This window comes from Sander vitreus, chromosome 24 (assembly GCF_031162955.1).
Source record: "Sander vitreus isolate 19-12246 chromosome 24, sanVit1, whole genome shotgun sequence".
NCBI lineage: Eukaryota > Metazoa > Chordata > Actinopteri > Perciformes > Percidae > Sander > Sander vitreus.
This window is the reverse complement of record NC_135878.1, coordinates 8009446-8036836: the sequence shown is the minus strand read 5'-3', so window position 1 is coordinate 8036836 and position 27391 is coordinate 8009446. Positions and strand designations below refer to the sequence as shown.

The 27391-nt window shown below is 41.1% G+C and overlaps 1 protein-coding gene and 1 long non-coding RNA gene across 2 annotated transcripts in view; both read left to right on the top strand.

The window, feature by feature from the left end:
- Positions 1–17564, top strand: part of LOC144512750 (uncharacterized) — a 120673-nt gene extending 103109 nt beyond the window's left edge. The window contains exon 3 of the long non-coding RNA XR_013501033.1: positions 16568–17564. This is a non-coding gene — a long non-coding RNA (uncharacterized LOC144512750). The remainder of the gene's footprint in view (positions 1–16567) is intronic.
- Positions 17565–20382: 2818 nt separating this feature from the next.
- sox1b (SRY-box transcription factor 1b) lies at positions 20383–22162 on the top strand. The gene has a single exon (XM_078244040.1). It carries the CDS (start codon positions 20561–20563, stop codon positions 21608–21610), a length of 1050 nt encoding a protein of 349 aa, XP_078100166.1. The 5' UTR covers positions 20383–20560; the 3' UTR covers positions 21611–22162.
- Positions 22163–27391: the final 5229 nt, after the last annotated feature.

Here is a 27391-nt window from a genome sequence, read left to right as displayed (position 1 = left end):
CGCAACAATCCTTTAATACTGCTCTCGTACCTTATTGCAGTGGCCAGAGGTTCCAGAAATAATGTAAAAAGCAGGGGACTAAGAGGATCACTCTGTTTGGTCCCACGTGTTAAGTTAAAGAAGGGCGATATCATTCCATTTGTTATCACTGCCGCCCTTAGATTAGATAGATTACATTCACATCCAAATTTTCCTAGAGTATATCGCAAAAAGCTCCATCCCACCATGTCGAATGCTTTTTGAGCATCCAAAGATAAAGCGGCTATCGGGGTGCTGTTGTTACAATTAAGCCGTACGAGGCGTAGCAGACGTCTAACGTCGTCCGAAGGTGATCTTCCTTTAATAAAGCCCACTCGATCGGTGTGTATTAAATGTGGCAAAATACTTTCTAGTCCGGTAGCGAGAACTTGAGTCAGAATTTTGCAGTCCACATTAATAAGACTGATAGTTCTAAAACTTCCTGGATCAGTAGGGTCTTTATCTTTTTTAACAATTAAAGAGATCAGAGCCTCATTGAATGTATTGGGTAGTTTCCCCAGTGAAAATGATTCTTTACACGCCTTTGTTAAGATGGGAGCCAGTTTATTAATATACAGTCAGGTTCATAAATATTGGGACATCGACACAATTCTAATCTTTTTGGCTCTATACACCACCACAATGGAGTTGAAATGAAACGAACAAGATGTGCTTTAACTGCAGACTTTCAGCTTTAATTTGAGGGTATTTACATCCAAATCAGGTGAACGGTGTAGGAATTACAACAGTTTATATATGTGCCTCCCACTTTTTAAGGGACCAAAAGTAATGGGACAGATTAACAATCATAAATCAAACTTTCACTTTTTAATACTTGGTTGCAAATCCTTTGCATTCAATTACAGCCTGAAGTCTGGAACGCATAGACATCACCAGACGCTGGGTTTCATCCCTGGTGATGCTCTGCCAGGCCTCTACTGCAACTGTCTTCAGTTCCTGCTTGTTCTTGGGGCATTTTCCCTTCAGTTTTGTCCTCAGCAAGTGAAATGCATGCTCAGTCGGATTCAGGTCAGGTGATTGACTTGGCCATTGCATAACATTCCACCTCTTTCCCTTAAAAAACTCTTTGGTTGCTTTCGCCGTATGCTTCGGGTCATTGTCCATCTGCACTGTGAAGCGCCGTCCAATGAGTTCTGAAGCATTTGGCTGAATATGAGCAGATAATATTGCCCGAAACACTTCAGAATTCATCCTGCTGCTTTTGTCAGCAGTCACATCATCAATAAATACAAGAGAACCAGTTCCATTGGCAGCCATACATGCCCACGCCATGACACTACCACCACCATACTTCACTGATGAGGTGGTATGCTTTGGATCATGAGCAGTTCCTTTCCTTCTCCATACTCTTCTCTTCACTCTGGTACAAGTTGATGTTGTTCCAGAAATGTGAAGGCTTTTTTAGATGTTGTTTGGCAAACTCTAATCTGGCCTTCCTGTTTTTGAGGCTCACCAATGGTTTACATCTTGTAGTGAACCCTCTGTATTCACTCTGGTGAAGTCTTCTCTTGATTGTTGACTTTGACACACATTCACCTACCTCCTGGAGAGTGTTCTTGATCCGGCCAACTGTTGTGAAGGGTGTTTTCTTCACCAGGGAAAGTATTCTTCGGTCTTCCGGAGCTCACCGGTGCGTTCTTTCTTTTTAAGAATGTTTTCTTAAATTTGTTTTCTTGATTTGGCCACACCTAATGTTTTTGCTATCTCTCTGATGGGTTTGTTTAGATTTTTCAGCCTAATGATGGCTTGCTTCACTGATAGTGACAGCTCTTTGGATCTCATATTGAGAGTTGACAGCAACAGATTCCAAATGCAAATAGCACACTTGAAATGAACTCTGGACCTTTTATCTGCTCCTTGTAAATGGGATAATGAGGGAATAACACACACCTGGCCATGGAACAGCTGAGCAGCCACTTGTCCCATTACTTTTGGTCCCTTAAAAAGTGGGAGGCACGTATACAAACTGTTGTAATTCCTACACCGTTCACCTGATTTGGATGTAAATACCCTCAAATTAAAGCTGAAAGTCTGCAGTTAAAGCACATCTTGTTCGTTTCATTTCAACTCCATTGTGGTGGTGTATAGAGCCAAAAAGATTAGAATTGTGTCGATGTCCCAATATTTATGGACCTGACTGTACGTCTTATAATACTCTGCAGGAAAACCATCTTAACCAGGTGATTTGTCCAGCTCTCATTGAGGAAATTGCACTTCTGACCTCATCTACTGCTATGGGACGGTCCAAAAAAAAAAGGGCGTCATAGTCGTCACCCTGGGTTATTCATACAGCTGGTATGGCATAACTAGCCTTCCCCCACTTTCATAATAATAACGTTTATTTCATTTATTTGAAATTTCAAGTCACACACTTGCTTCAATAGTAGGTCAGTATGCCTCTCAGCAAGTGTCTTCTCTGTTTCCTTAAGCTGGGACTTTAGCTCCTTTAGCTGTCATATTTGCTCTCTTTTTTTCCTACTGGAATGCGAAATAATATTCCCTCAGAGGCTTCCCAGACTGTCCCAACTCTGTCTGTTGATCCCATATAATAAAAACTATCAAGTTCTTCAGCTATTTGTCTGCTGACTACTGGATCCTGTAATAAAGATACATTCATTCTCCAACTACTTCCACATGCCTTTTGGTGTGGGAGACCTGGGTTCGATTCCCACTTGAATACATCAACCAATGTGTCCCTGAGCAAGACACTTAACCCGTAGTTGCTCCAGAGGCGCGCGACCTCTGACATAAATAGCAATTGTAAGTCGCTTTGGATAAAAGCGTCAGCTAAATGACATGTAATGTAATATTGCCATCTGACCCCATTACCAAGCCCATGTGCACTATTGCATGATCAGTCAATGCTATAGGTCCAATTGAGCTGTCAGTAACAGTATGTACCAGGTCCTGGAGTGAGATTTGTGTTTATGAGAATAAAATGTATATTCTTTCTCTTTGGGGTTGACGAGTCTCCATGTAGCCGTCGGACCTAGATCCTCCATCAGCAACCCAATGGCCATTCTATCCCTTGGTACATTTTTAGAAAAAGTAGTTTTATCTAAAAAATCCCCTGCTATAATCGTAGGTCCATCAATAATATTCCCCACTAGTTTATTGACTTTATGAAAGAAACCTGGGTCCTCCACATTTGGAGCATAAATATCGCATGAATTGACTTTTACTCCATTCATTTTAGCTTCCGAGCATATCACTCTTCCCTCTTCGTCCTTTACAAAGAGAAAATTCAAGCCGCTCCACGCTTTTTACTAGAGTGCGAGCCACGATATACGTGGCCAACCCAGTCTCTTTTGAATTTAGCACCGTCTGATTCAGTCACACGGGTCTCTTGTATAAAGGCAATGTGGACTTGTTGAGATTTGAGGTACGACAAACATTTCTTTCTCGTAATGGGATTCTGTAACCCATTTACATTCCAAGACACTATTCTCACACAGTTAGACATAACCTAAGTAATGTGTTTGTATTCCTCGTAATGAGGTGATATTTTCCTTAGGGGGCCACAAGAGATGAGGAAAAGAAATGGATGAAAAGGAGGAGCTGCCCTGCTGCCAATCAAAACCAATAACACACAATCAATGGTACTCAAAACCCCCTTTGGAACGGGGAGTATAAAAAAACAACCCCAGACCCACCCCTTTTCACCCTCATCTCTTTCTTAAGAGACCCACCCTCAAACCGGTCCACACTGAAGTGGTCATCATCAGTTATCCCCCCCCTCCACCAATCCCAATGAAAGTTTTTAACAGTCAAAATGTAGGTTATTTTCAGTTAGGCCTACATAGGCTATTAAAGATACAATATGTAACTTTTCTGCATTAAAATGTCTAAAAACGACCATACCTATGTTATATATTTTTATGAGTTGTGTTCTTACACTATCCCAAATGTTAAACTCAGATAAATCTGTTATTTTATTTTGTTGTTTCATTTAGTTACTCGTAACTTCCGTCAAAACACGGCAACCAGATGATATGTTCAGGAGTAATTGTAAATCATAAAATGTCACAGAAACTGTAATAGTGCTTTTTTGCCACGCAGCATCATTTTGGGTCAAGCACCAAAACAAAATGTTAAGATTACAGAAAAGTGAAGGGGAGATCATCCCGGGCAGCTGGGAGATGTTCGGCTACTGCACAACATGCATCGAACTATTTTGGTTTTGTATCACAACATATGCGACGTCCTAATAAGCGCTGAAAATGTGTACAAGAAACATGTTTTGAGAATGCAAAAACTAACTGGGGGGGGAGGCGTCGAAAGGTTGACGGGAAGACGACACAAAGCGCCCAGAGCGTCGTTAGGACAAAATGTTTCCTTTGGACGGCCGGCGTTGGTTGCTTTTACCACCGACGGCGCGGGCAATTAGAAATAAAGTTGTTCCTTTCAGACGACCTGTTCTAAAAGACGAGTTAATTCTTTTTCTCCGCGAGTTGCCAATCCTCGACATTAATTGAGGAATCCATAAACAAAAACCAATTCTGGGAAAAATCTTCCAAAATCCAAACCTGTACAATTGGCAATACGTAACGGAGACATGAGCTATTACCAAGGAACCAAACGATAACAAAACAGAATGAACTACAATCGGCTGTAAAATACACCCGGAATCCGATACGATCGCAAACTAAACGCGCACGACAGAAAAATAGCACTTTCTCTACTTTACCGACTCCAGAGGTTTTTAGAGCAGTCCCCTGAGGACAAAACATGCCATTTCCTGTGTTTGGGGGTCTCGTTTTGAAAATGTGCGTACGCCACTTCCCACGCAAAGGTTGCGATTTAGAAAAAAACTAACTTGTCGGGAGAATGTGCGGTCCTTAGGCCTGTCACGATAACAAATTTAGCTCGACGATAAATTGTCCCAGAAATGATTGCGATAAACGATAATACTAGTAAACTGGAACTGGAAGACATTTCAGATATCCACAATAACGAAACAACCAAAAACAATACATAAAATGGACTATCAGCCTCTCTTAACAAAAAACGCACTGGAATAAAAACCAAACACAATCAAAATGTTAACGTTACCTGAAAACGGCGTGTAGTTTCTTTTTAACATCTCACTTTCAGTCACTACTACAGTCTGAAAAATTGTGCCAAAATACAAACAACAACGTCGCCGTCAACAGGCTCATCTGCTAACGTTAGCTACCTACCGAAACCATCCGGCAAATAGACGGTACCGTAGGGTGCCGTTACCTGAAATTCTATGCAGAGTGAACATTACTACGTTTTTCGTGCTGGTTTTGAGCGGTATGCAACCCGCACTAACCTATTATTACGGCGTGTCGGAGGAATACGGCGTCTCCCTCAACGGGAGGCAGAGGGACCGTCGCCGCAGCGTTCGCTAACGTTGTCGCTTCTTGTCTCATCTGGGGTCTGCTAAACAGTAAACTCATCACTTCAGTGTCCGCAATGCTATTTTCCAATAAACTGCAGCTGTCGTACTTCACGGGACCGAGTGAGTGCAGATTTTGTGTCGCGGCTTCCGTCGTCACTTTGCCTAAAAATGAGTGACGAGTGTACTCCGTTCTCTCAATACATCCATGGTGTACTCGCCCTGCTGTTTATTTGGTTGCTGTGACTTCGCGAGTAATGACCTCCTGTTCCAGTTGCTCACCCTAGGAGAGAGAGAGAGCAGATGACAGTTCAGTACAGCGGACGGCTCTGCAGAGTCGTGTAATTACGACTTTATGACTATTTCATAAACGGCTGAAGGAGTGGCGTACAAAGCGGAAACCCTGTTGTGCGTCTAATTGATTTATTGACTATCGCGGCCTAGCAGTCCTTCGCACAAACTCTGACCCGTGCGTACGTGCATTTTGGAGACAAAATAGGAATTGGCGACGCAGACGGCGAGGTGGTCGACTGCAGAAAGTAAATGGAAATAACGATTACTCTTAATATTTTTTCACTCCGTATCATCCATAAAGACTCAATCCAGCAGTGTTATTTGCGCTTGTACTGAGTGATAATTGTTCCATAAAAAATTCTTTGAAATGTTTAAGCGCCGTCACATTGTCCGCTACGGAGCGCAGGAGGAGGAGACGGCCCTACTGGAATACAGGATAGCATCAAATACCCTAACATTAGATACCGGCAGAACACAGTGTAAATAACTAAATATCTTTCTTTAAAACTGTGCATATATATATACACATATATATATATATATACACACACACACACACATATATATATATATGCTCAATGTCCTCGTTCGGTCCGAACTTTAATACCGTTTGTGACAAAACCTGCATGAAGAAAAGTGTGTTTGCCTATTACGCTTTCTTTCGTCTTCAAATTGTATCTCGTGGGGTGGGGGGGGGGAGAGATACCAGTCGATGCTGTGTTGGCAAGGTGTTAACAATCGCAATATGTTGTAAACGTATAAATACTGCATAAATAAACCCGTGCGTAATGCTGCACGATGGCACTGCCCGCCCTGCGGGAGGACTATACGCTAATGGAACAAACGGGAGAGAAAGAGACTTCGGGGATCGTGACGATGACTGAATATTCGAGTTATCCTGGATAAATTTAGCTTTGATTTGGTTGCACAAAGGCAGGGACGTCGTTAGGCCTATTTTAGGGGGGCTGAAGCTGCCCCCCCCCCCCCCCAATAATAATATACAAATTACATTTTCATGTTTTTGACAGTGCACTCGCTACGTGGAATCAATCGTCAGTCGTCGTGCACTGCGGTCCCTTTTATTTTTTATGTCAACAAAGTCTGACAAAGCAGTAAATCGGAGAAATAAAATGTTGTTTCGCCGATTTATCGCTCCAAATGCAGCGAGGATCTCGCTATCGTTATCCAAATTCTATATTAGAAACAACAAATAATATATCCGGCTACAAGAAAGTCGATGGCCGTGAAGATGATACACCGTCTTGTCTCTTCTCATTGGTTTAAACTGGCAGCTTTCAGAACGCTGCTGACCGGTGTGTTGCGAGTAGCTGCGGGATTTATCTCGTCTTGTCGCAAATCTTTGGTCTGGACCCGCTACCGCACACGCAGTGAGTGATACGGAGTGAAATTGTAAGTTGTTGTTAATGAATTTTACTTGCTTTACTTGAGGTAAAGATAAAGGAATGTTTTAGTTGGCTATAGAAAACTAGCTAGCGTAAACGAGTGAAATAGCTCGCGAAGCGCTCTACCATTGATATAGTCTGCTTTCTCTATAGTATTAAAAACAATATCACTCCCTAAATATCACATTGTCACCGTTAATGCTATTGTACCAATATATCCTTCAATTCATTGAACAAATGGATACTGGAAGATATTTTAGGAGGGAGAGAGAGAGACACCAAGGCATAGCCTAAACTAAATTATTTCATGATATTTAACTTTGTGCATTCCTTTGCTGTAGATGTTGCCTAAATGTAGACTAGGCTATATATGAGCATACATACTAGAACTTGTATTCATCTCGCCATTGGGTTTTTAAATTCAGACATACTTTAAATCCTTGTCGACCATATTGCAACGAGCTAGTTCAGCATATCGTGCCTGACTGGAGTAGTGTGTTTTTCTTTAGGAGTGGGAAGGGCAGACGGCAAGTTGCCCGTTTCGTCATTTGGGCTGCCTTGTTGAGTGCAGCGGCACTGACGACATTATATTTCACATAATTGAAGCTCTTTTTTAAAAAATGAAATAGGATCGGTCCAACGAATCGTTTGGTTTGTAATGCGCACCGGTTCGATACGAATACGTGCATCGTTACACCCCTAGTAATTAAATAGTCTTATTTTGACCTGCAACTTATCTAATAGAGAGAGGAATTAGGTACGGTATTACTTTACCACACATTTACACAGGCAGATAGATAGCTGTTAAGTCTTAGCCTAAAGAAGAACTCAGCAGGAGCACAGTCTGGTCTAAGTAAATCCTCCCCATGCAGCTTTGATGTATCTAAAAGCTAACTTTAGAGTTTGTAAGTAAGATTTTGCATAGCCTCGGGGCTAAGCCCCCGTCTTTCAATCCTAGTGACGTCCCTGCAGCCAAGTAACCATGGACATTTATTCTTTGCAGCTAGCCTGCTCCAGAGCAGCTTCCGTTGTCTTCTGAATGTGTTGTGCTTTATTAAATCCTACTATTGCGGTTGTTTGGATGGTAAGAAATGGTTGAACGTGCACCGGAGATAAAGTGGGACAATGAGGAGGGAAATGGGCTTTTCCTCCCCGTGAATTTGCAACGTGGACAGGCGGATCCTAAGAGAGACTTTTAGCGCCAATAACGACGACAACAGCACCTGACCAAACGTCCGTATTTTACGAGAATGTGTTGAAATGCCACAAGTTTCTTAATCTTTTTATTTTGGTGCCGTCACGCATCTTGGAGCTCGGGAGTGAGAAAAAAACCATGAATAATAGGCTATATTGTTTTACAGATATGCTTACTTCTTTTTCTCGTTTATGTCCAGTCATGTATGTTCTGTATGAACATTAATTGTACAAAGATATTTAGAATTAGACATAGCTTATAGAGATTTGAGCATGTGGTTGTAAAACATACTCTTGCATTATAATTAAGGCTTTGAAGTTAAGCCTAGTCCTTAAGGTAAATTGCCCGAGGAACATGAATTCCCTCTGCTCTCTTTTAAGGCAAAGTAGGCTAATAATAAAACATTTTTATTTCTATAGTGCTTTACAGGCTACTCAAAGACACTTTACAGTAAAACCGACCCATAAAACAGTGTGTAAAAATGTTGAGTGATCTTTTGAAATCCTTACGCATTCAGTTGGTCCGCTGTCGGGCTTTTGCTCTCTGTGTGATAAAAACAGCCGTATTTCCCTTTTTGCATATTATGTGCTTTCCGTTAGAAGCCGCTGCTCGGCGGGTTAAACGTATGCCGCGCGCGTCTTCTCCATTTCTGCGTCGGTAAATCTGTTATACCGCGGTCTATTTAAGAAAGCCGTGAACGTGAACTTATCCCAGCTATCTACACCTTCTCATCCTGGCTCGGCAAACGCGCAACCGATTAAGCCGCGATGCTTTTTCAGTTATCCTGGATTTCTTCATTCTACTTTTGTGCAACGGGCCCCGCGTTTCCCTACGCTGTGCGAGAACAGGCCGAAATTATAATTCAATTTGCAGCAATTTCCTTAACGTCTGACAAGTGTTTTGCTTTTTCTCTGCCGCGGTCATTCGTGTACCAATCTGCATTTGCGAGGTGCTTTGCGTTGACTATTTATGGTTAAAAATGCGCGCGTACAGGGCGGGATAAGAGGCTGATCCACGTACGCGCGCTTGTAGGTAATCTCCGATTTATAAAGGGAACGTTGCTTACGCACGGTTTTATAAATCTGACTTTTTTTTTGGCGTACGTACACTTGTAGTAAGGATCCTACGCACAGTTTTATAAATGAGACCCCAGATGATTTTCATGTCATCGTCTACTGCCGGGGTCGCGCCTCGCCTCGTCCTTTCCCTTCTTCTAACCGTGTTTCCCCTCCTCCCTTTAATACCGCTAATCCTATTACGCAGAAAATCAAACTAATAATGAGACATCGGGGATCTTCCGCATTCCGTTTTCCTCAACGTCTCCGTGTCGCCTCCGACAATTTGTTTTCTTTCGGAGAGCGAGATGACAAGAGATTAACTGTGTGTCTGCTGGAGTCAGACATATCTATCTGTCGAGTATTTTCTCGTAGCGTCTACTGCACTGTGAAATCAGTTCCTATATTTAATTACCTATTTGAGTGTGAAATGTATGGCACCCTCAAACATTCCTAAAATGGAAAGTACTTCACAAATATAAGACTAATAAAAGTGACCATTCTTATGGCATAATTGACACTGTCAGCTCGCTCCTCCTTTCTCCATATTATCATCTCCTTGTCCTTTTCAACCCTTCAGCTTAACAAAAACCACAATCGTATTTCTACACACACACAAGGTCTAATCATATTTCTTCCTATCTAGAAGCAATCAGTGATAGCGTTGGCTGCTCCGGAGCGTCTTGACAATATTGGCAGAGTGGGAGGCTGCACATGCTCTAATTAAATTAAATGTATATGTGTGTGTGTGTACGCTACTGGGTCAAATAGTTTCCGAATGGCAACTAGCGGCACCAGAATTTATTACGTTAATGCCAGTGCTGTTAGCGATTTCAATGGACAACTCTGCAGTTTAATGTGGAAGTGAGGGAGAAACCATTTTAACTTTTAAATAACGTACTGTATCGTGACAAACTTTTTTATGCTGTGATCTGTGTTGTCCTAAATTGGCACTCATCCAAACTTTGAGAACCTCTGGTATTGTAGAGTCACAAAACACGTCATAAGAAATTTTATTATTTAGTATGCCGTTGATTCTCTTCTTCTCACGGTCTAAACCAGGGTCTGTTATTGAAGCTGGAGAGACTCTATATGTCTTTGTTTTCTGTCCAGACCGCTGAATGAACAAAGGCACTTGAAGGGCCTGGAGGAGACGACAACTGGAGCGCTACTAATGACGTTTTTTATGGCATACTATGCTATGACTTTTTTTTTACTAAACCTTTTGATAACATGCTATTTTTTTATATTGGCATATTAATGACATTTTATTCAACTTTTCAATAACATACTATGACCTTTATGGCACACTTAACATTTTTTTAGGACGTACTTTACAATGACTTTTTGGCACACTACTTTTTTTATGGCATACCGTACTATGATATTTTTTTAAGATGTACAATACTAATTCATAATAATTAGTGGGTGTTCCATAGCTTTGCTGCGTAGTGGATAAAAGCAGCTTCTCCACTTTGCTTGTGGAGCACTTTGGGTACAGTTAAAAGATTAGCATTGGAAGATCCAAGTTTCCTTTGTGGTTGACGGGGCTTGAAGCTTAACTCTGTATCTAAGATGACGCCTAGGCTTGTTACTTTTGGTTTGACCTGATGTGCCAGGTTCCCAAGATTACTAAGAACGGTGTCCCCCTCTTGATTTTGGTCCGACCAAAAGTACCTCCGTTTTGTCATCGTTTAGCTTTAAAAAATTGTCGCTCGTCCACTGATTAATGGCTCCGCAGAAATTACTGGAATTGTTGGGGTTTTGTAAATTATAGAGTATCTGTAAAGTGTCTCGAGAGAACTCTTGTTATGATTTGATACTGAAAGTATCATCTGTGTAGCTGCGGAAGTTTACATTATGCCGACTTATGTTGTTTCCTAACGGAAGCACGTATAGGGAAAAGAGCAGAAGACCGAGACGGCTTCCCTTGAAACCGCCCGCTTCGCGAGGTGGTGAATTAGAACGTTACGATCGATGGTGTCGAATGCCGCGCTCGAATCTAGAAGAATAAGGATTGAGACTTTGTTCCAGTCGGCAGCGAGTCTGAGGTCGTGGACTATTTTAACTAGGGCCATTTCTGTGCAGCGATTTGACCTAAAACCCGATTGGAATTTTTCAAGAATATTGTTTTCGTTGAGGAAGTTATTTAGCTGATTACAAACAACTTTTTCAAGTACTTTGCTCAGGAACGGTAGGTTTGATATAGGCCTGTAGTTACTCAGGATAGTATGGTAAAGGTTTCGCGACGGCGGTTTTGAAAGCGGTCGGAAATATACCCGTTTCTAATGAGACGTTTATTATCTTAAGACTAAAGGGAGCCGAGCTGTCGTATACGTTTTTGAGGAATCTGGTAGGGACTGGATCCAAAGCACGTGTCGAGGAGCCGGTCAGATTGCGTAATAGTTAGGGCTGTCAAGCGATACTTTTTTTTTTTTAATCGCTGAATTTCTATAGTTAATCGCGATTTATCACATAATTAAAATTCTATTATTTTGCATTTCAGAACTGTTTTTAAGAACATTAACAATGGAAAGCAATTATTACCAGTGTATCTTGATTGGGAATCAAATGAATGCAAGGAAAGTTACTTTAAGATTTGTATTTGTTTACTGTAAACAAAAGAAAAATGTGTGAATCTGTCATTATTGCACAATTCCTCCAAGTACCTAACTAAAAAGCAATAAAAATAATAAGACGGGTCAGAACGTGCCAACCGTAGTACGTCTTTAAGACCCGAGTCTTCTACGATGCTGACAGGTCTGCAGTTAGTTGCCACCCATTTTGCAAGAGCGGTAGTCTTTATTCTTTTGCATCGTGCCTGCAGCAGCTCGATGATAAGTAAAGGTGCGGCAAAGGGTCAAAATAGTAGCCCGTTAGGCACGACGTGAAGCCGAGTGAAGTGTAAAATAAATGGCGCATCGCGATTAACGCGTTAATGCTGACAGCCCTAGTAATGGTACTAAAAAATATTAATTTTGGGGGGATGTTTTTGGGTGTACTATCAAACTTATTACCTATGTTACCAATAATAAAAAGAAGTCTGCGAATTCTTCGCATCTTAAAGAAGATGCCTGACTTGAGTGTGTCAAATGTACAACAACTACTACTTCAAGTTGATTTGATAATTACCAAATATTTGTTCCATACGCGCCAATTCTCATCTTCTCCGAGCCCTTCGAGTCCTTTTGTTCATTCAGCGGTCTGGACGGAAAACGTATACAAAACGTATATAAAGTCTCTCCTGCTCCAATAACAGACGTTACGCATCAGTTTTTCACACGAGAGAAACCTCGTACGACCATGTAAAAGAAGTAGACGTAGCCAACGTGACATCATTTTTTGTTTTTGATTCGTGGGGTGGAGCTGACTGAGAACCCGAGGGCACGGCCGCGGTAGCCCTAAAGCATACCCTGCTGCGTTGTGCATTTTACTCTAAATAGGACCGTGATTTACAAAATGAACATCACGCTATATTGAAGAAGACTTAAAACTAGCAGTTGAGGCCATAAACTCATTGGGAAAAATGTTTACCGAGGTAATAATTCAAGGGATAAGTAGGGTCATTTTCTCATTGGTCTCGCTTCGCCGCACAGCGTTCCGGCACGCGAGAAAAACGTGCTCGGGTTTATAGACCTTTTTCACGGCAGATACGTTGACATGTCACAGTAGGCGAAGTAGTCGTGCGAGAGAAAACTCAGATTTGACAGATAGTCTAGCTAGCTGTCTCGATTTACCTAGCAGAGATCTGAGGAGCAGTTAAACATAGTCCTCGTCAAGCCGCCAGAGTTTAAAATTCCAACACAAAGAAAGCGGAAGGGACTTCTTTTTCAGTGGAGTCGCCCCCTGCCGGCCATTAGAAAGAAAGCCGGTTTAAAGCACTACCGCATTGGCTTTACTTTTTAGGCCCAGAGGGTGCTGCTTGTGTACGACACAAAACAGAGTTAGGTATATTGGGTCATACGTGATCGCTTAATTGCAAATTGTAGGGCCGAGGCCTCAAAACCGAGAACGTATCAGGGCTTGAAATTTAAATTGCGATCCTTTCCGGCCGCTGCATTTATCAATGTACGACCATTCTTACGCGCCGATTGGTGCCTGTCGTAAGATGATTTCTGCGCTGGTTTCTACGTTAGGTTGATAAATGAGGGCCAATGTGCCTGGTGTGATGATGACAAGGAGTTAAACATTTAAGGCCTTTCAAGTCACAAAATGACTCACAATGATTAAATGGAGACCTTCACTGTATTTTAATATATTATTGATTACCTTTGAAAGGTAACACATAATTAAATACAATTCCCTCGGTTCCATTCCACACCATCTGCTATCCTTAAAAAGGCTAAAATGCCGGATCTTTAAAAACAAATCCACAATCGGTATCGAGAGAATATTTTGCTTAGTCTGGGATGAGCCTCCAGCTGCTCCTCCAGCTTTTTCTGGAGGAAAGAGATGCAAAAAAACACATTACAGACACACAATCGTAATATATAGTTTGTGTCATATTCTGCCATACATTAAGTACACTACTCAGCTACTGCGTCAAACTGCACCCCCCTCAAGGCCAATTTACGCTCCTGCGTTAAATGGGCACGTGCGTAGGTACGTGGAGAGCCGTACGTATACGCACGTGCCGGCCCTGCTGTTCTCTTAAAGAGATACGCTAGAACGACGGCGCGCAAATATAAATCTATTACGTAGGCCTCTGCGTAGAGCCCCCATCGGAAGCATAAACCCCGCTTGACGCACGTCTGTCAGTTTAGGAATGACAACTTGTAGAAAGCTACTGGATGCGTGGGAACTAGTGGCACCTTGCAAATATTGGGAATTACGTTCTTTCATCAATGCCAGCGCTGTAAGCTACAGTTAGCAATTTTGACGGACAACTCTGCAGTTTAATGTGGAAGTGAGATGGAAGATATTTCATTTTATCTGCGCACGCCGGCTAAATTGGTACTCGGTCATCAAAACTTTAGGAACCCCTGCCGTAGAGAATTAAGAAAGTGTCATATGTAACACTCAGGTACACAGACATTAAACCTATCCGTCTCCCCTAGTTTCAGGCCATTACTGCCAGGGCCTATTAGCGATCGGCGATATGGCCGCTAATCGTGAAAGTACTCGGAGACGGATGCTCTTGAAAATGACTGGAGGCCTTGTTTACATTATGAACTTAATGCTAAACTTTCCATTTTTGACGCAAACGTTCCGTCCATAACGGCAAAGCAGCTCAGAATATGTATTGTTGGGTAAGTTAATTATGTTATCTGTAAGAGAAATGATAGAATAAATGTTCTTGAAGCACTGGTGTGAAAGCAGACTTCTCTGCCTGAAGCCTGGGCTGTCTGTCAGACAGGCAAAACCCATTAGCAAAGCTCTGTTAGCGATCGTCTTGTAAACCGAGACCCCGAGCATTCATTAGGCGTCAATCAAAGGACGAGGTGCGATGATTAAATGATGAGTGCAAATGCTTAACGGTGTTCGGTACACCAGGCCACTTTACTCTGACACTTGAAAGTGGGGTAAAATGGATGGAAGAAAGATGGCTAGAACTGGTTAATTTATTCATGGAAGTTATTAAAAAAAAAAGTGAATTTCAAAGCTTGATGTTACCTACAAATGCTGCTGGAGCAAAGGAAATTCATTCGCATTGGCTCCCAGTAATCATTTGTTTTAGGATTTAGGAATTCACTAACTAACTTTGTTCTTATTTTAAAGCACATAAGAGTATCAGTAAACAACACGCCTAACTTTCCCTCCGAGAGTGGATTTTAAACTATGGCTTTATCTCAAGATAGAGAGTTTATGTCATAGCGTAGTGCCGTAGGCTATGTCATAAAAAAAAAAAAAAGTCAGCCTGTCAGGTGTTTTCCGTGAGAGTGTACCTTTCCGGTTCTCCTCTGCTTTCCCGAGGGCTGTACTGGGTGTGGTCGTCGCAGAGGAAGTGGAGCGCCTCCTCCATCAATGTTTTTCCCCCACCTGCAGAAAACACAGGGGTGGATGAGAGCTGTTTTAGAGTTCTGCTACAACATTAAACTGTTCATATAAACTGGGTGACTGGGTTCAACTAACGGTAACGTAATCAGAAAAACTCCACTGAATTCTGCGACAAAAGAATATTTTTATATTTGATTTCATTCCTTTATAAATGGAGAGAATTTGAGGCTTTCAGCCATTTCCCAAGAGATTACCGAGCTTATTCTATATAAAAAGTGATCACAACTATAAACTACAAAGTTGATCTTTAATAAAAGTTGTACTTTCAATTTAAAGAAAGTACTGTCGATAACTATTTTAGTGCTGCAGTCGTATCCAGAGTCAAGAAGGCTGAATTGTTTTGTCTGAGCGCTTAACGTGACATATGTCCTAGCTCGCTGTTGTAAATGTGTACTGTATCCATGCACGTCTGCGTGTCAGTGTACTCCCTGCCCCGTCTGTAAGGCTGAGCTCCAGTAGAGCTGACAGCTTGCTGTGACAGAGAGCCTTAAACAAACCCACTGGGTCGGCTGCTGCACAAGAGAAATGCCTTTGATTCTGTGTGTGGCCTGTTGGCTTAGAGATTCAGGCGTAATAGCGTGGTGAAGATGTGAAGAAAATCCTTACTGCTGCGTTTTATCTCCGAGCACTCTTTGATCCTCTGCTGTGTCCAGGAGTGCGTGTTGAGAAAAAAAGTGGTGACATTTTATGCATAATTATACGAGAACGGCTTCTGATTAAATTTGCCCTTCATTTTAACCCTTTAAAACCAAGTGTAAACCAAACTAACCCAGGCCAGCAGAAGTGCAGGCAGTGTTTCCAGCATTGTCCCATTGGCTGTCCTGCTCCAAACAATACCCGTCGCAGTACTCTCTGGGTATTTCCAGTTAGGCCACGCTGGCTCAACACTGCTGTCTGGTAAATATATACAAAATGTGGTTTGCACGGGACATAGAAGTAGATGTCATCTTATTTTATCCACTGCCTGGGTTGGGCTTTAACTCATGGAGTTAAAAGGTGAAAGTATCTCACTTTTCACTTACTTTAAGGGTTTGGAGAGGTGAAAGTATCTGCTGATATTTTAAAAAAAAACTAGCAACGCATAAACCTAATCACAGCATTTAACTGTTTTTAATCGTCATGAAATGCAATTATTGTTACCTGTTGTTTTTTTTGATTGTTTCCTATCCCTGTTGCCATCAATTTTTGTAATCTGCTTTATCAAAACTATTGTTTGTTGCAGATACGGCCATTTCTTCACTTTGGGAAACTATGGCAAGAAGAACTCAGCAGCACAGCGTTTTGGGGAATAGTTGGGAACGATCGGTCATCGATCTGGAGCAAAACAGAAAATCACGTGGAGCTTATCTGACGTGTCACCGTCCATCTACAGAGACACTGAATGGACTAACTCAGAAACTGCGCATACGAATACTTTCGTAACTTTTGACTGCTACAGGAAATATATCTTCTCTTTAAATCATACGTCCTGTGTTTTCTTTTGACAGTCGACCAAATTGCTACATTTTATATTTGGTTAAAGCAGTTCTACCGGTGACGCACAGCTGCAGACTGTGAACAACAGCCCATGTTAGCTTTCCTGCTTAAGCCTCCTCCTCCTTATCCAACATGAACACACAGCTTGTCCTGTACATTAGCTTGTTGAACAAGCCACCAAACAGACTAGGGCTTCAGCTAACGATTATTGTCGATTAATCGATTAGTTGTTTGGTCAATAAAATGTCAGAAACTTGTATTTAAAAAAAAAAAAGGCAATCGGTGCTTCCCAAAGCCCAAGATGACGTCCTTAAATGTCTCGTTTTGTCCACATTTCAAAGAAATTCTGTTTACTGTCACAGAGGAATGAAGAAACTAGAAAATATCCACATTTAAGAAGCTGGAATCAGAGAATTTGACTCAAACCGATTATCAAAATAATTGCCAACTAATCGATTAATCTTAGCAGTTCTTAAACAAACGCTAAATAGCCAATTAGCTGCAGCCCATTAAAAACCATCTAAACATGCCTACCCTTATTTCAATACCACTGCTAACAACGCACTGACTGCCCATGTTTATTTACATTATTATATGATTTCCGTTGGACTTTGATTTAACAGAGTACAGAGGGCAGTTCCTTTTATCTCTACAACATAGAAAAAGCTAAACGCGTGCAATTTTTTTTTTTTGTCACTCAATTGATGCTATTAAAATCAGAGTACTTCTCATGTGTTACTGTTTATTATTTGTCTGCGTGATTGCCTTGATCATTTTGTAATTGCACTTTTGATATGCAAGTAGGGATGTTAATGATTAACCGTTACCGACAATGAGAATTTTGACCGATTAATACTAATTTTGATATTAATAAACAGTTTAAAACAATAGAATAAAAACAAAAAAGTTATTAAAAAACTTTTTTTTTTGCATTGTAAAAGAAAACTAGGCTGTATAATATATTATAACTGCTAGTTGTGTTCATGGCTCTCTGCTGGATGCCAGGTAGACACTAGGGGTGTAAATCACAGGTTTGATCACAATATGATATTTGCTGATATAACAAAGTCTGCCACTATACAATTTCAATTTGATTCAATTCAGTTCATTTAACACCATCATTTACATTTATATCAACACACAAAAAGCAAACAAATTATGATTTTACATTTTTTAATACTGAGCTCCACCAGACATTTCAATGAAAAACTAAGCATTCTTTTTAATAAAGAGAATAAAAATAAAGGGAAATTAAAGGGATTTCTAAATAGAGCACATCTTAAAGATGATGACGTGTATCAATATTTTCAAAACCGCAACTACAAAGGTTTGTATGATTATGTTTCGAGTAAACCGCCTGGTGGTCAAAATTCACAAATAGGTAGAAAGCTAGATTCAGCTTATTTGGAGCCATTTGTGACTTCACCTGCAGTAAGTCTGTATGGCAACACACACACACACCAAGAAACAAAATACAAAAAGCTATGATCTGTCAGAGCTGACGATGGTGGCGTCCCTCTTTCTGTTCACTCATCAAACAAAGCCGGGACACAGGCATCGACTCTCAAAAGGTCAACATGTCGCAGACGGCATTGTAAATGAAACCATCCGAATGTCCCTGAAAAACTTGATTCTCCTTATTAGCTGTCAATTCAGTAATCTGTAAAATACCTCAGGACTGAGAGTTCATTTAATAAGTCTTCCAATGTGACAAAGTCCCTGCACGTGAAGTCAATAGATGAATAGACACTTCATGAGAAAATGAAACAGTGTGGTCACTGACAAGATATTACTTCTGTATTTGGTCAATGTGAAATATTTCTATCAATTAGCCGATTTCATTTCCACCTCGAGGACTGACTTCAGGATTTTCGTGATGCTGCTTATTCTGTGTTTTAAAGATACAATGTGTGTCCGTGTGTTTCTGTGCTGGATGCAAAAAGGCAGAAAGAGAGGGGATCGTCACAATGTGCATAAAAACAGATCATACGAGCCACTTAACAGCACTACAGCCAACTGGTACAAGGGAACGAGAGGAAAATCCAGCCATGCCAGCGTGCCAATATAGTTTACCAGCTCGCTGAGAGGCGGGCAGCACCTGTCAGATGCCACTTGGGAGCATAATCCCAGAGGGTTGAAAAGATCCTCCACATAACGGGAAGCCAGTGAAGCAGGAGGAGACTGGAATACCAAATGATAAATTGCAATGTTAAATAAAATATATATATATTTTATAATTTTATAATCTATTCCTTCCTTTTACACTGTGCTTAGAAGCTTCATAGTGCCAAAATATGGTGATTTATATTATATTTTCTGAATCATTTCGTGAGCAAAAACGCCAAACATTCACTGCTTTCAGATACTCAAATGCTTAGATTGCCTGCGTTTCTTTGTCTTCTACGATAGTAAACTAAATATCTTAACATTTTTTCACTTCAATATGTCACCTAAATTTTTCAAACATTCAATTTGCCCAGGTATTGTTTGTTTAAAAACACCAATCTCTCCTTTACAGCTTTAATTTAATTATATCTTTAAGTAAAATTGCTTGGCAGAATTGTCATTAATATAGAAACAGAAGCATGTAAGCAATCCCGCGCCTATTGCAGCAGGCCTGCAGCTGCAGTTTTATGATGGCCACGTCCTCTATATGTAAAAATTGTATGATTAAAAATCTATATTTCTAACATTTATTATATGATTACAGAAGTTTCAGGGGGGTTAAAGCTCTCCCTCTTTCTCTCATGCTCTCCTGCAGCTTTGGTGAAACAAACAATAGAGGTGCTTTGAATGGCACGTGCTCTGTGTGTCAGTCACCTGTTTCCTAGCAACGGGCACCACAGAAAAGCACCTGTGGCTTTGAATAGGAGGCGGTGTAGCCATTAGTTTGACAAAAAACAGGGAGAAATTAGGCTTTTTATTATAAGATAGTTTATAGATCGTGATGTATAAAAGAGTAATCTGCCCCTAATAATTAAATCTCAAAATGATAGCCTATTTCTGATGCTAATGGGCTTAATAAACTACATCGGCGTTTTCAGTTTTTACACTCTGAAATCAACTCTATAAATAGACTATTCGTGTGGAATACGGAGCTATTTTCGTTATCATTAAAGTTTAAGCCTATTTGCTGAAACACAGATTTTTTCCCCCTATTCTTTAAAATTGTACAAAGTGATATGAAAATATTAGAGCGCAAAGACTCTATTGTAGCCTGTGTAAAGGAGAGGACGTGCACATAATTATGGGAATTAAACTGTTTACATGCTGTGTGTTTTTAGCTACACACACCAGCTACACACACAAAACAGATGACAGAGGGAGTAATTTTTAGGTCTCGCGCTCCGACGTCACCAGAACCTCGAGCCCCTGCATGCAAATCACGTCTCCACTCGAGCCTCTCCATTGGCCGTCACTCGCTCATTTAGCTGCTGTCAAAGCGCGCGGCCCGGGCACGCTCCGGTAACTTTTCCTAGTACAGCTTCAACCAAAGTAAGCTCGAACAACCGGTTTCTATTCTTCTCAGCGCTCGCGGATAACAGGGAAAAGGCGAAAAGGGGAAGTGCTGAGCAAGTTTACCTCAGAGTGGATTTCATCCTGAGACTACACACCTTTTCATCTCTCCGTTTCTTTCAGTCTTAATCTATCTCTTCCTCGGAAGTTTAGCTGCGCGCGGGCCAGCCTGAATGTTTCTGTGTGTTTGACTGAGAAGTGTTGTCCTACCAAGACGAGGTGAATGTACAGCATCATGATGGAAACGGACTTACATTCCCCCGTGATGCCCCAGACTAACCCATCCAACCCGGGGGGACACGCGGGAGGAGGAGGCGGGGGACACGGCGGCAAAGTCCCCCAGGACAGAATCAAGAGACCCATGAACGCATTCATGGTCTGGTCCCGGGGCCAGAGGCGGAAAATGGCACAGGAGAACCCCAAGATGCACAACTCGGAGATCAGCAAGCGGCTGGGTGCAGAGTGGAAGGTGATGACCGAGGCGGAGAAAAGACCGTTCATCGATGAGGCAAAGCGGCTCCGGGCCATGCACATGAAGGAACACCCGGACTACAAGTACCGGCCGCGGAGGAAGACCAAGACGCTGCTAAAGAAGGACAAATACTCACTGGCAGGCGGGCTCCTCGGCTCACCTGCGGGTGTAGGGATGGGTGGCGGGCAGCGACTGGAGAGCCCTGGAGGGGGCCACGTAGGGGCAAATGCGGGCTACGCCACGCACGTGAACGGCTGGGCAAACGGCACATACTCTGGCCAGGTGGCGGCTGCAGCAGCGGCGGCTCACGCAATGATGCAAGAGGCGCAGCTGGCATATACGCAACACCCGGGCACCGGAGCTCACCCGCATCACCCGCATCACCACCCCCACAACCCGCAGCCCGTGCACAGGTACGACATGAGCGCCTTATCTTACAGCCCCATCTCAAACTCTACACAAAGCTACATGAGCGCCTCTCCGCCGGGATACGGTGGTATCACCGGCTACACTCACCAGCACCAAAGCTCCGGTATCTCCCCGGTGTCCGGGGCGATCGGAGGGACTTTGGGGTCCCTTGTGAAATCTGAGCCCAGCGTGAGCCCCCCAGTTTCCACGGCTCGCGCACCACCGCCGTGCCCTACGGGGGACCTGAGGGACATGATCAGCATGTATCTGCCGACCGGCGAAGCGGCGGGGGACTCCACGGTTCATAGCAGACTGCACGTGCTCCACCCGCAGCACTACCAGAGCAGCGGCTCCACTCCGGTAAACGGGACGGTTCCTCTGACTCATATTTAAATCGCTAAATGTACTAGGCTACTATAAGCACTACAAACCACAACCAAATATTTAAATACTTAGATGTGGGCGCAGGCTGCTGAACTGTAAATTAAAGGCGTTTATAGCCATAAAAATGCAATCACTTTGAACAAACTTTTTTATTGTTAATTTTATTTTCTTTCAGTGATGGATTTTGTCTGTCCGAGCTAAAGGAAAGCGCATCCGATTTAACTTTTGCTCTCTCGAACAGAGCATGCCAAGTTTTGACACGATTTAAATTATAATCCGTGAAGGCTGGTGCATTTTGAATGTTATTTTTTCCGATTTTTCTGTGAACTAAAGGCACCAGCTGTGTGTTTAAGGGATCCCGAAAACCTGTTTAAAGAGGGAACCGTATAATAAATGGAGGGCGGTGTGAAAGATGTTTAAAAAAAGTTTCTAGGCTGCAATTTAAATTGATTTCCAGTTTTAATGCTTGTAAACATGTGAGTCAGTCTGTGTAATTTGAATTTGTTTTTGTTGTTGTAAAATCTTGTCAAATGTTGTGAATAAATAGGCCTACTGGAAACACTTTTATGCAATTGTACATAATTTACAAAATGGCACGCCGGTGTTTTCGGGTTGAAGACGAAACCATTTTGGGCTGAGTTTAACACATTTTCCAAAAGTCTAACATTTGTTACTGGGTTATTTCTTTTTGAAGGAGATTTAAAAGGGCGTGTAAACATGTTCCTCCAATACTTCATATTCATTCACATTGATTCCATTTCTGAAATATATTTTTAAATGCCGAGCAGCTTATTGTATCGTTGCAATGATCACGGGTTTAAATGAAGTCCCGGCAAACTTAAAATATGGTCAAAATGCAAATGACAAAAAAACAATAATTACAACATTACAGGCAGACATGTTTTCTCGGTGATGCACTTGAAAATATATTTATTTCAGACGGGCCCTTAACTGATTATTTCTCCTAAAATAATTGGAACATCATATTTTGCTCAGATGGCATGAATCTTGATCTATTTCATAATAGGCTATTTATTCATTCATGTTGAACATCATAATGGGTAATGTGTCATATTAGGGGGATTTCAGATACGTTAGAATATGGTCCTGAAATGGTAATAGGCTATATAGGCCTACATTTTTTTCTTCTTCCTATAATTACTTTTTGTTTTTTGAATTGTAAAATGCTCACAATATATACCTCCAAGAGCTGATAACTACAATTCACATATTTTACAGGGGGACAGTTTATCTGACAGCATGTAACTCAAAGGTTGCGCTTAACACTTGTTGGTTGAGGATTTCCTCTCCAGGGAGAGAAATGTACAAAATAAACTAAATAATAAATAATACATCAAATAAATTAATGCAAAAAATAATGTCCTATTTTTTAATTTTGCTATAATTTAAAACTGGGCCACATTTTTGATGACTCCCACACTTTAAAACTAAAGTACATTTTCATGTTTATTATTTATCAATTCCAGAATAAGTATAACAAAACTGATTATATATATTATACTTATACGTATGATTATACTTATTTTCTCCCTCTGTTTCTTGTATTATTGCAAGTTAAGAAAATGCATATACATGTATTTTTCAAAAGCTAAAGCCCTTTTCCCATGAGCCTTACTGTATTCCTGTATTATGGAATCACCTGCAACATTTTTTTTTTTTTTGCTCAAATCCTGGCAACTTGTTCATGTATCGTCTTAAATTTATGTAGACCCACCTCATGCTTAAATTGTGGTATTATCTGCTAGTATAACATCGCACTCATAGGCCAAGCAAAGCAAAGTTTCTTCTTTTTTTTTTACCTGCCTCAGGGTCATGACCTCGGTAATAGATCTCAAGCTAAAGTAAATCCGACAACAAGAGTATCCGCTGGTCAATGAACTACTAATTCTTCAGCTGGCCTCAATTGAGCCCACGTCAACCCCGCCTCCACCTGGGTCCCTCGCAGGTCTTCAAATCTTACCCCATTCCTCACCCCCAGCATCAAACGCCTGCATCTCTGGGTCTGCAATTGTCTTGGTTGTTAAATTCTTTCCTTCTTTAAATTTGATGGCTGAATCACTGGAGGCCCCGTGGTGGGATGGGGTAGGGAGGGAGCAATGAATGAGCAGCGAGGAGGAGGGAGAAGGTGAGGAGAGGAGGTTTTTGTGTTGGAGGAGAATGGGGATTAGTCCTGGTGTAAACTGGGGCATCCCAGGGGTCACCCTCAACAAAAAGCCCGGCAAACAACACCCCTGGTTTTATCGGGCTAATTCCCACTCGGGTCTGGAATTAAAGACAAGAGGGCAACGTAGATGCAAATCACGTATAATAAAGCCGTTTCCATGGATGTCAGCTGTTTAAACTGAAGGTATGTATTAGTCCCGAATCATCCTATGTGATTTATTGTAGTTCAATTCAGAATGCTTTAAATGTCTTGGGATTGTCTTTGATCTTGACATTTGGATTGATATGTGAAGGGTTTGTCTTCAGAAATAAATTAGTTTTATGACTTTACTACCTTAATACATAAACATATACAATATACATTGAAATAAAAGGCAACAGATGTAAATGTAAGGCAAGGATTATTTTAAAGGAATAATGCATGTTTTTCAGATATTTGGTGGTGGTTAACAAAAGACACATTTAACCACCTTTGTATTTGCATTTCCCTGCATGACTGATAACAATTAATACATATGAATTCTTGTTTTCTCATTGTTTTTTCAGCACGTTAACATTTTCACAAAGCTAACATGCCAGGGATAATTAAAAAGTAACTATAAACGCAGTCAGTATTCATGGCTGTTTGTGATTCCCTAAATTAATTTCACATTTACAGTGATCAATATTTGAATAATTGATGTGAAGGAAATATACGGCAAGATTGAAAGGCTGTAAAAGATTTTTTGTTCAGACTTCATGATACATAAAGTGACAAATATTCGTTTTGCTGAAAATACAATTAAAACGGTAACTAGTCATGACTTAAAAGTTAAATTAAGTGTGTGTGTAGAAAAAAAGGCAAAGATGATAACTAATCTCTTTATTTTTTTTAAACTTTTTGGAGTATTTATAAACTTGAGTTTGTTGAGGATCAACAGGAATTTAGGACATTTTGAAAGAGCGAGCAAAGAAAAAATTAATATGAGGGGGAGAAAGAAAAATATTTAACCATTTAATTATAACTCATTACAAGATAGAAGTGTGATAAAGCTGGACTTATTGCCTCTATGATTATAGGACTTTTTCATCGATGTCTACAGTACGATATGAAACTGATCAAGAAGATCAAAGATGGACGAATTTTGCCACCAAAAAACGTAAACTATTGTAAGGAGCATCAATTGACTAAACCTAAAAAAGGTATGTCAAGAGGTTTTTCTTCCAAACACAAAAAATATCAAATCCATGTAAAGATATTATAATCTGAGAAGTGTGATGAATCAAATTATCACATCACATTACGTCATGCCTCACTGAAGCTCAGATAAGAAAAAAATACATGCAAATGATGAATATCTACACCACTTTAAGGCAAGAATCAGTGTTTGTAATAAGATATTTGAGATTGATCAGTCACAACTAAAGCTCAGGCTGGTCTACTATTACCCAGTGGGCCCAGGATGCTCCCATACAGGCTCAACACTGAGGCTGTGGGTGGACCCATCCACAGCCATGTGGCTGCAAGTTTTCATCCTCTCCTCATGTTCTGCTTGGCACATGCTTGGACACCGCTGCTCTGGCACTTCCCACTCCATAACCCTGTGCACCCCCCCCTCCCTATCCCGCATGCTCCTGGTGTCCTAAATGTAGCTAATCGGCATCATTTTATCACGCCTTTGCATATTTCCCTCCCTCTCCTCCTATAAAAACCCTCACCTCCGACGTTGGACCCGGTTCTGTCATGGGAGATTACGGGGGACCGATTGCACAAGACCGAATGTGCCGCGAGGAGATTAGCCAGGACGCAATGGAAAATAGCAACGGGGCCAACGGATTCCTCGCGAGGGGGCCTTATCGTGCAATTACACGTTGACACGTTTTAACCATTTTTCAGCCTCTTAATCCGAGGACCCCCTCCTCCCCTTTCCCTCCCCCTTCTCTCTCCAAAAGCAGACCTATTGGTGCTGAGGGAGCCTCGCTGCTCTGACTCTCTCCATCACTCTGCTGCTGTCTGAAAAGTAATGTTCTCTCTTTTTCTATCTTTATCAGCCACTGTTAATATTTCAGAAAGTTAAAAAGGGAAAACATACCAAAGAGTTGTTCACAGTTTGTGTCTGTCCATCTCAATTTCAAAAACTTAGTTTAGTTAGAAAAAAATATTGACCGTTCAGGCTCAGAGTTGCAAAGTCATTGAGGAACATTGATAACTAAATTAATAAAGGGCAATTACACAGAACAAATTAAACAATATTAAAAATAGCATTAAGTAAGAGAAATTCTAAATATAGGAAGAACATTTTTTTTTTTTTATAATTGTTGGGGCAGCAAAACAGGACTTGGCTATAAAACCTCATATGGCACTGCTGCCACTGGGTTATATTTTACAGAAATAACACTTTTTACACTTTGTAATTCAATTTCTCAGTCTTTTTTTTTTCAATAAAGTTGATCTTTATTCCTAACAACATGGGGTCAAGGTCAAGGTAGTCTGACTCACCGAATGTAGACTATAAGCCTGCTATTGACCGCATATTACACTCAGCATTCTCCTCCCCTTCCGCTATCTGCGTGTTACCTTTTAAAAAAAAAAAACCTGCTACGGGAAACAACAACAACCTCCAAGCTAGCAACCTACACACTGAAAATGTTAAGTTTTAACTATGATTTAGATCGGCAGGCCTGGTTCTTTCGGTGAATGGTTGTTAAAATATACAAAGAATAACTATCTTTTGTGGGGATTTAGTCAGTTAAAATGCCAGGGCTCGCCTCCCCACGTGCAAATGTTCCACCTAAATAAGTTCCCTCCTGATACCATTTTATAAGGGCACCGTATCTGCATCCTGGGCTTAGCACCGCCCAAGTCAATTGGGATTTGTTTAAAGAAATACAAACAAGCCAGATATTTTTTTTCCCCTATAGCAGAATGATAATAGGTGCAGCCAGACCATTTTGCAGCGCAAACACGGTGCTGCTGAGATAGGTCTAGCTATGCAAGGTCAAGGTAAAATATATTGTCAGTCTCTCAGTACTAGTATAGAGGGTAAAGATAGAAATAAATTGCATTCTTCCGGTGGAATGATGTACACAATGAAACAAACAACAAACAAGTGCAGTCTGACATATAACAATACTTTGGGTGTAGCAGATGGACTTTCCCCAGCAAAAAGAGCAAGGTGCATTGTGTAATGTTTTCACTTGGCTATAACACAAATGACTGAAATATGTCCTCACCTACTGTCATTTTTAACTGTTAAACTAAATAATGACAAAGCAGTATTCGCCATAATGATGTCCTGCAGTCTGTAAGCGGTAACCTGTCAATATTGTTATGATACCTCCGTCTCTTAGATAGCAGCCTGAGCCTAAAACAACTTAGTTCTGCATTAGTTGGAGAAGATGTAAAAATGTAAAACATAGACTTTCCGTAGCCACTGCCTTGACATTTATTTAACGCCAGGCATCAAACGGACTGCATGGTTTGTTGTTCCACCGTGCTGCTCAATTCAATTAGGGCCTTTCATGACAATCAATTAGGGAGTACCCCCTGGATCTCCCCGGGGGCCTATAATCATCACACACCGTCTGCTCAGACAGGCACTAGGGAGCCCCGCCCACCAGCAGCAA

Bases quoted from the DNA above. Each gene is read 5' to 3' on its own strand.
- sox1b (XM_078244040.1), top strand. From the start codon at position 20,561: ATGTACAGCATCATGATGGAAACGGACTTACATTCCCCCGTGATGCCC.